General features: G+C 32.3%; 1 protein-coding gene across 3 annotated transcripts; it reads right to left on the bottom strand.

Moving 5' to 3' along the window:
* Positions 1 to 367: 367 nt before the first annotated feature.
* On the bottom strand, positions 368 to 8,263 carry LOC127264352 (autophagy-related protein 16). 3 transcript variants are annotated; one of them, XR_007841664.1, is made up of 8 exons: positions 8,129 to 8,263; positions 7,703 to 7,822; positions 6,610 to 6,791; positions 6,317 to 6,512; positions 4,801 to 5,862; positions 2,166 to 2,631; positions 708 to 743; positions 368 to 632 (listed from the first exon to the last, which is right to left on the bottom strand). XR_007841664.1 is itself a non-coding variant. In XM_051293833.1 (6 exons), exons 2-5 carry the CDS (start codon positions 7,811 to 7,813, stop codon positions 4,840 to 4,842), a joined length of 1,512 nt encoding a protein of 503 aa, XP_051149790.1. In that variant the 5' UTR covers positions 7,814 to 7,822; positions 8,129 to 8,263; the 3' UTR covers positions 2,021 to 2,631; positions 4,801 to 4,839. The 3 variants fall into 3 exon arrangements, 1 of the variants encoding a protein (XP_051149790.1); XR_007841665.1 differs by having other exon boundaries at positions 369 to 632; positions 2,166 to 2,552; XM_051293833.1 differs by lacking the exons at positions 368 to 632; positions 708 to 743 and having other exon boundaries at positions 2,021 to 2,631.
* Between the last annotated feature and the right edge of the window lie 236 nt (positions 8,264 to 8,499).

Raw genomic sequence — 8,499 nt, 5'->3', positions numbered from 1 at the left:
TAAGTTGGTTGAATAACTAAGTACTTCATCACGCCTCTGATATGCCTCATTTTTATTTTAATGTACCATTTTTTCCTAACATGTATACCTAGACTCTGTTTTTTACATCTTTTAGCTTAATACTCGTGTGATGGAATTTATCGAGCAATGTGACTTGTACCTATGCTACCATTAAATAAATCTCTATCGCCAACAATTAATTTATAATTGACCATAGTTGAATCCTGTACTTTCCGTTCACATACCACAGTGCAACGAATTTACAAATAAGTTTCAATGCAATTTTAGTTCTTATTATTGTATATTTACCTATAATATTACATTACACCCAAATGCCAAAAGTAATTACAAAGTAAATGATTGATGTACATCTTTTCAAAATTAAAAACTACAACTTTAGAAGATCTATAATACCCGGTCATTGCAACTACGTCGGTTATGTTCGAATCTCAAATTATAGGTGTTGCAAATTGCAAGTACGTATGGCAAATTACAATCGAGAATATGATAGGATGTATAAATACACCAAACACATTTCTTGTCGATGCACAACGCAATAATTTATGTTGAATCAACCAAAGGAAAAAAAAAAAAAAAAAAAAAAAAAAAAGGTATGTACCAATTCATAGTTCCTGCATGATAAAGAAAAAAATTACCACAATATAATATTTAAATGATATTATCACAACATAACAAAGAAAAATTACCACGGCATAATATTTTACAACCGAACTATCTCGCTCCTGCATAACAAAGAAAAAATTACAAATAAATATCCTCACAATTATTCAGAATTCCAATTCTAAATGGTAATAATATTTCTTTTATTAAAAAGACAAAAATGGTAGGTACTCATTCTACTTTACAAAGTATTTACAAATAGTGTAAAATTAACTATTATGTTATCAAGGGTATTTAAAAGTACAATTGTATTTATTTACTACGGCAAGTTAAATAATGCAGTAAAATACTGTAAGCTACAAATATTTAGCACATGGATCATGGTACACCTACTTAAACAGATCATATATAAACAAATAGGACATAATAATGATCAGGATAAAATATTGTACGTTATACTAGTATTTGTTAAGAAAACAAAGAATTAAGATTTTTATTAATATAATAATCATGCCCGAATATATATTTATATGTATATATATAAAGACACATTATATCAAAGCATTTAGATTATGATAGATTATGTAAAGATTCTCTAGCAGGGTTTCCTCTTCTAAAGTAATTTCATGAACCTCACCTTGATATGAACACGTGATTAACAATTGTGGATTGTTTACTCCCTCTCCATCAAAACCGATCAATCATACACAAAAATAAATAATTTTTTCCTCACAATCTATAATGATATTATCAAACAAACAAATCTTACTACAAAAGATAAACTAAAATATTTTTTTAAAAAAATAAAAATAAAATGTGACTAATGTAATGAATCCCGCAAATAGAAATATACTACTTCGTTTCGAAAACAATAAATAAAAAATTTTCCAAAATAAATTATACTGCTTCATGTTGATTTTTGGTAAATTGCCACATGATACACATAAAACTCAGACCTATATTCAAAAGGAGGAGCAAGTTGATCTTTAAAGTTGACAAGTAAACTATTATGTGATTAAATTGACATTTACATTAAAAACATAATATTTCCAATAAGCTTTACCCCAACACAAGTTTGCCTCAACACAAGTTTGCAGCCTATCATTTCTGTTTATTCCATGTACTACATACAATCAAATAATTTAACCTACACTATACCTACATAAAATTCATTTGTATAAATTGATTATTACCATGTGCCTGAACCTTCAAAATAAATAAATAAAACATAAAAGCAATTCCAATAAAACTTCAATCCCAACTTCTAACATGTTTGAACACGTCTAAAACAAAATTTACCCATTTGAAATAGAGTTACTATTGTGAATTTATTTCCGAATCAATGACTTTTATCGAACAAACCTCATAAACACAAATAAAAATATTAACGAAAGCAAAATCGAAATAAAATCCAAATTAATAATATTGAAACAAAATTAAAGTTAACATAATTCTAAAGCTAAAAAGACATTAGGAGAGTGGGAAATCAAGAGCAGAAGATATCCAAACAAACAATGCTCTTATATTGAGAAAATAAAACAAACCTTTCTTCTTTGAAGGATTCACGCACAGGACAAGACCAAATTACAAAACTTGTTCGATATTCCACGAAATTCATCAATTGAAAACTTCGAGATCGATTTATCCAATGACGGATAGTGATGGCGGCTTCGAGCAACAACTGTTCTTCAACGATGAACAACAGACCCACAACATCTTCCTTCACCAATGACGGAACGGTGGGCTTTCTTCTCGAACAGCTCGAATAGAACAATGTCGACCTCTATCTACCTCTGAATGCGTATAAATTTACAACAGATACTAATATTTTAAAACCCTAACATCCGTCGCTTGTTGTTGAAGACGTTCCGTAGCCGGCGTGATGGCAACGACAATTTCGGAAGGGACAGATGCGTCTTCGAGATCGGCAACTGGAGATTAAGTATTGAGATCAACAAATAATGGGTGTGCGGATGGTTGCTTCGATTTTTCAGTCACCAATTTCGTTACCTTCGATTTCACGCGGAAAAAAAAAATGATCGATTTTGGACGATTACAGAATGGGAAGGAGAAAACAATGAAAATGAAAAAGAGGGGAGTGCAGAGTAAATGTTTTGAAATTGGGACTGAATTATAAAATATTTGTGCAGATAGGGTTTTATATCCAATTGTGCGTTTATAAAATGATGTCAATATTAAATATATTTTTTAATTTTAATTTTAAAAATAATATCAATATTAAATATTTCTATTGTATTTATAATTTATTTTTACTTTTGAAAATTTTAATTATTATCTCTATATTTATTTTATCAATTTAAAATAATAGTTATAATAATAAAAATACAATTTAAAAAGAATATTTTGATAATAAAATTTTTAAAAATAAAACTAAATTAACTGAAATTACATATTACAAAAATTAATAATTAATTTAGTATTGATTAATTATAAAATTAATAAAAATATATAATTTTTTTAATAAATGTATATACAATGATAGGAAAATAAAAATAAATAAAAAATTAGAATAAATTTCCTTCTTGTTGATATAAAATCAAAAAAAGTATCTAAGCTATAGTGACAAAAAACAATGTAGCATGAAAGGTGAAACTAAATGAAGATATCCAAAAAAAAAAAAAAAAAACAACGTATTTTCATTGTTGATTGTTGATACTCTAATTCTCCGTGTCTTACATAAAATATATATATATATATATATACATTTCAAGCTAAAATATTAAATATACAAATCATTTATCTTCCAAAACATAACACAAAAGCACAAAACAAAAACAAAATACAAAAGAACACATGGCATTTGTTTTGATTTTGATTTTGATTTCAAACCTACTTTTTTACCATTCACCCAATACAATTTCCAATAAAGATACTACTCCCCCTACAATAGATTGTATCAACATCACATTAATATATATTTATATCAAATCAAACTTTTTTTACTAGTTTCGAAATTTCAAAAAATCTTATCTAACAGTACATTTACAATAATACTCCGTCTATCCACTTAAATTATTTTCATCTGTTATTCAAATCTATACTCACTTTCCCTTTTTGAATTGTCATCGAAAAATATTTTCGTTTATGTTTTAAGTAAAAATTTATTACAGTTTTATACTTTTTTTTTACTATAAAAGGAAAAAATAATAATTATTACTCACTTTTATTAAAACTCGTGTCCAGTCAAATGAGCACACATTTGCATGACAGATGGAGTATAACACTCGTGTTGTGCTAAATAAAGATCTAAATTATGTAAATTTTATACAAATAAAAAAACGCAAAATATCTAAATTATTTTTTTTAATAAAATAAATAAATGATCAATCATTAATTTTTATAGTTTTTACAAAAAATTTTGTCTCCAAAAACTATAAAATAAAGGACTAATCAATTATTTATTTATTTATTTTATTCAAAAAATTTATCTAAAATATTTTGCTTTTTGTATTTGTATAAACCTTGTGTAATTTAAATTTTTATATATTTTGCTTTTTTTATTTGTATAAAACTTGTGTAATTTATATTTTTATTTATAATCAGACATCAATTTTAAACAAAAAAAAAAGTTGTTTCGTGCATTTTTACTAAAACTATTATATAATTTAACTTATATTTTATCTTTTAAATAAGTTTTGACTACATCACACATTATACTAATCTACATCTACCAACTACCATAACATAAAATTAAAACACAGAACAAAAGATCTTTGCTTAAAAACACCACCAACTATCATTTAAATATATATTGAGTTTTTTTAATCTCCCCGAAAGATAAATGTATATCTTGTTAGTAGAAGGAGGGAATAATAGTATCTGACTATATACAAGAACAACAAACAAGTAAAATATGCCCAATCCAATACACTATTCATTTTTCAAAAAACAAAACATCACATCAAATGTATTTTTTTCTTTTACAAAACATCAAATCAAATACTAATTTTTTACTTTTTCAAAACTTTCAAATTTCCAAAAACCTCCAAAATCCCCTTTCTAAACAACCTCAAGATCCTCAACGTGGACATGAACATTTTAGTGTTTGCATAATTGAAAAACTATGAATGTATAATAAATCAACATTTTTTATCAATCACGCCCAACAATAATAGCAAAGAGCAAATAAATAATAAAAATACCTTTGTACATGCATACCTTTCTTCTTCTTCTTCTTGAGAATTCACAACTCCATTTTCAAGACCACAAGCAAATGTTGCCATTCTTGTCTGATGTAGCCAAAGGCTTGCCAAGATTACTCCAAGAACAGCATAAGATCGGGGCCGTGTGCTCGTTCAGCGTCTTCACAATTTTCCCGTTCGCCACCGACCAGACGTGTACCGACCCGTCCACCGATCCAGCAGCCACATAGCTGTCATCAGGGCTTACACAAGACCTGCTCCAATTCGACGCCACTCTGCCGCCATTCCCCCGTAGGGTTGCGCAGATTTCAAGAGTACGGATGTCGAACAAGTTGTGCAGGTTGTCCCTCCCGCTCGACAAAATCTTGTTCCCGCTTGTCGAAAGCGAGAGAGAAGTCACGGCAAAAGAATGCGCGGCGACTTCGCTCAGGAGTTTCCCCGTCTGAATATCCCACAGCCGGAGATTCCCGTCCACGTGGCCCGAACATATCGTCTGCCCGTCCATACTGAAGCAGATGGCATTGCAATTGCTGTGACAGAGAAGAGTGTTGACACAGTAGCCTCTCTGAAGATCCCACACTTTTATCGTCCGATCGTAGGCAGCGCTGATGACATGGCGATTCGACACCTTGCTGACATCCACAGCGCAGACTTTGTCCGTGTGGCCGGTGAGTGTGTGCCTTACACGCCCTGAACTTACATCCCAGACGTACAATGTATTCCCGCTGCTCGCTGCAATCACGGTTTTGTTATCATGGGTGATACAAATGTCGAGAACAGAGCCCAAACAGCCATTAAGCGTGCGGGTTAAAGACCCGGTGTTTGTATCCCACATTTTGATGGCTTTGTCTTGTCCGCCGCTGACCAGTTTACCAGAATTGTATTCAAACAGTATTGAAGAGCAACCACCCTCATGGGCAGGAATCCTTTGCTTGCACATAGTCGGAACAGTTGACTCAGCATAATACTCTGCGCCTTCTTCACTTTGGCGAACGATGCCGTCAATTTGTTGACGCGCAAGTAGTTGGATACTGCTTCCCTTGACACGGTCAAGTAATTCTTCATAAAGAGCGTTTGCCTAAATAGAAAGCATTAAGTATCAACCATAAAAACCATCGAGAATAAAAAATTATTACTTCACAGTTGCAAATAATAGAGTACGACATGCTTCACTCATGTAAACTCCGAATGCAGACTTCAATGGATATGTAAATAGATGATTCACTTCCAAACTCTTCCTGTATATTTTATTTCTGAAATACTTCAAATCTTCGATTCCAAAAATGCTTTTTATCTAAATATTAGTTGATATGAGATAAAAAAACATTTATTCAACACAGTACACAATGTTTAAACAATATGACTACTAAATCCATCACAATGAAACCAATGCCTAGACTCTAGAGGTTCTCCTTGATGTGTGATTTTTATTGGGGGGACGAAAATTCCACTTGAATGTTAAAATACATTTGAGTATTTGCCTAAAAGATACAAGAATTACAATGATACTGAAGCCGTAAAAATGCAGATACCTCATTCAGTCGTTCAGCATCTTTCATTTTCTCTAACATCCAACGGTCAATTAGCATCTTGTTCTCTGCCTCTGCATTGTTTGCTCTAACTGTAGTTGCCTCAAGTTGTCGTTTCAGATCTTGATGCTCCCTTACCAGCAATTCTAGAGCCTTTGTCTTTTCTTCCAGCTGCACAGCTAAGGAGGAGCATTCATCCCTGAAAATAATAAAGGCTATGACAATCGATGCATTACCTTATGTTCCACTGTATTTGACAGAGGGAGGAGACAAAAGATTTTAAGAACAAACAACACCTTGCTTCACTAAGATCCTTTTGCAACTCAGATATCCTGGATTCTTTTTCCTGTATTAAAGCTTTGGAAGCTCGGGATTCGGCCACTTCAACAACAAGCTGTTCTGATAGCCGGGATTGAGCTTTGTAACATTGCTGGAGTTCCTTTTCAAGGTTTTCAGCCTTTTCTCTCCATTCCGAGCCCTTCAATATGCAACACTTACGGATTTTAGCCAATGGTTTTACATGAGGTCAGAGGTAATAGGTTCATGTGGCGTACTCTTTTGCTCTGAGCCCTTCAGAGCATAATAATAAGAACTAGCAATCATTTTGCAACTAAGGGTGACTTTATTTGCATTTTTGTTTCCCCTCATTTTTTTTCCTAAACAAATTATCATTTTCCCCCAAAAGAATCGCATCCAACACCCAATTTCCATTTTCCATTCAATATATCACATTTAGCAACTATTTCACCTTGCTCACCTCAAAATCATCAAAACAAAAAATATCAAAAAATAAAAATAAAAATAAGAAAAATCCCAGAAATGAATAATGAATACACCCTAAAACAAGTAATTTACTATATTTGATAAATTGTATTCTCTGAATCATGATGGAATTGCATCAAATTTCAAGGCATAATCAAATTCCCCACTCTAGCATCCAAAAATTCATCTGTGATCGTATAGATGTATCTCAATATGTCCATTTTTAAGAGACTAAACAAAGCAGACAAGGAAATTCAAATGCCAAGAAACATAGAATAGAATAGAATAGATAGAATGAAACTTGCAGAAGAGTGGTGACTGATATGCATTTATAAATTGTTGCTCCAAACAATGATCCCTGATATAAATTCAATATATGTATGCTTGTACTTGAGTTTAATATGTGAATCAATCATAATTACCAAACAGATGAACCTACCATTACAATTTTTTGCTCTTACTTGCAAGACATATCTACAGTAACACTGGTAAAGGCTTACAATAATCGGCAATCTCAAAACTATTTTCCAAGAGGAACTTAAGCCTACAAGGGAAAAACTGAGGGGCCACATGAATTTCTTCCCTATGCCAATCACAATTACATAAAGTCAAAACGAGGCAAATAACCTGAGACAAGATCGGGCGAGAGAGAGCTTGCAAAGCAGGCGAATGAGCACCCTCTTCCAGTAGAGACCGTCTTTTTAGTGCTTTCAGAGCATGCTTTATTGCTTCTTCCATAGCTGCATCCTGTTTCAACCAGATAGGGAAACGAAAATCAAACCGAATGAATTTAATGAAATATTAGAGCCATGGTGTAGACCAAACACATCAACTCTGGATTGGCAAGATAATAACAAACACTACTGGACCAAATGAGAACAAATTGAATCAACATAACAACAATCACTTGAAATAGAAACTGCCAGGATTATCAATTGAAATAGCTTGCTTAACAGCATACACAAAAACAATCAGCCATATCCAGTACCCGTAACAACAAACACTCGTCGTTGTAATTGATGACAGCAAACAATTCAAAATTTAGTGACTTACAAAGCCAGCGACGAAGCGGAAGAAGAAGACGACGACAACGAAGATCCTGATCGTGGTAGATGCCGAAGAAGAAGACAGCAAAATCGGAGGAAAACAAGAGAAAAGAAAAAACAGGTAGCTTATGAAGAAGAAGAAGAAAAAACCGCCGGAGGAAAACGGCGACGGCGGAGTTGAGCCGCCGGAGACGGGAGGATCCGAAATTGAAATTGGAGTTGGGGCTAAAATCGGATTTGAGTTTCGATTTGGATTTAAGAAACAATTCGTTCGTCCACTTTAAATTGTTTCGGTTTAATGACATCGCCGGAGGAACACGGCCGTGTTCGGATAAAAAACAGCGGCCACTCCAACTAAGAAAAAACCTAAAAGGATTG

Source organism: Andrographis paniculata, unplaced genomic scaffold (assembly GCF_009805555.1).
Source record: "Andrographis paniculata isolate CXL003 unplaced genomic scaffold, ASM980555v1 Contig70END, whole genome shotgun sequence".
NCBI classification, from domain to species: Eukaryota; Viridiplantae; Streptophyta; class Magnoliopsida; order Lamiales; family Acanthaceae; genus Andrographis; species Andrographis paniculata.
This window is presented reverse-complemented; position numbering and strand designations above follow the sequence as displayed.

What these genes read in the sequence shown, in the direction of transcription:
- LOC127264352 (XM_051293833.1), bottom strand. Translation starts at nt 7,813, where the DNA reads ATGGAAGAAGCAATAAAGCATGCTCTGAAAGCACTAAAAAGACGGTCT. An exon ending in CTCGCCCGATCTTGTCTCAG is followed by an intron (nt 6,792 to 7,702) that starts GTTATTTGCCTC and finishes TGCATATTGAAG; the next exon opens with GGCTCGGAATGGAGAGAAAA. An exon ending in ATGCTGAACGACTGAATGAG is followed by an intron (nt 5,863 to 6,316) that starts GTATCTGCATTT and finishes CTTTCTATTTAG; the next exon opens with GCAAACGCTCTTTATGAAGA.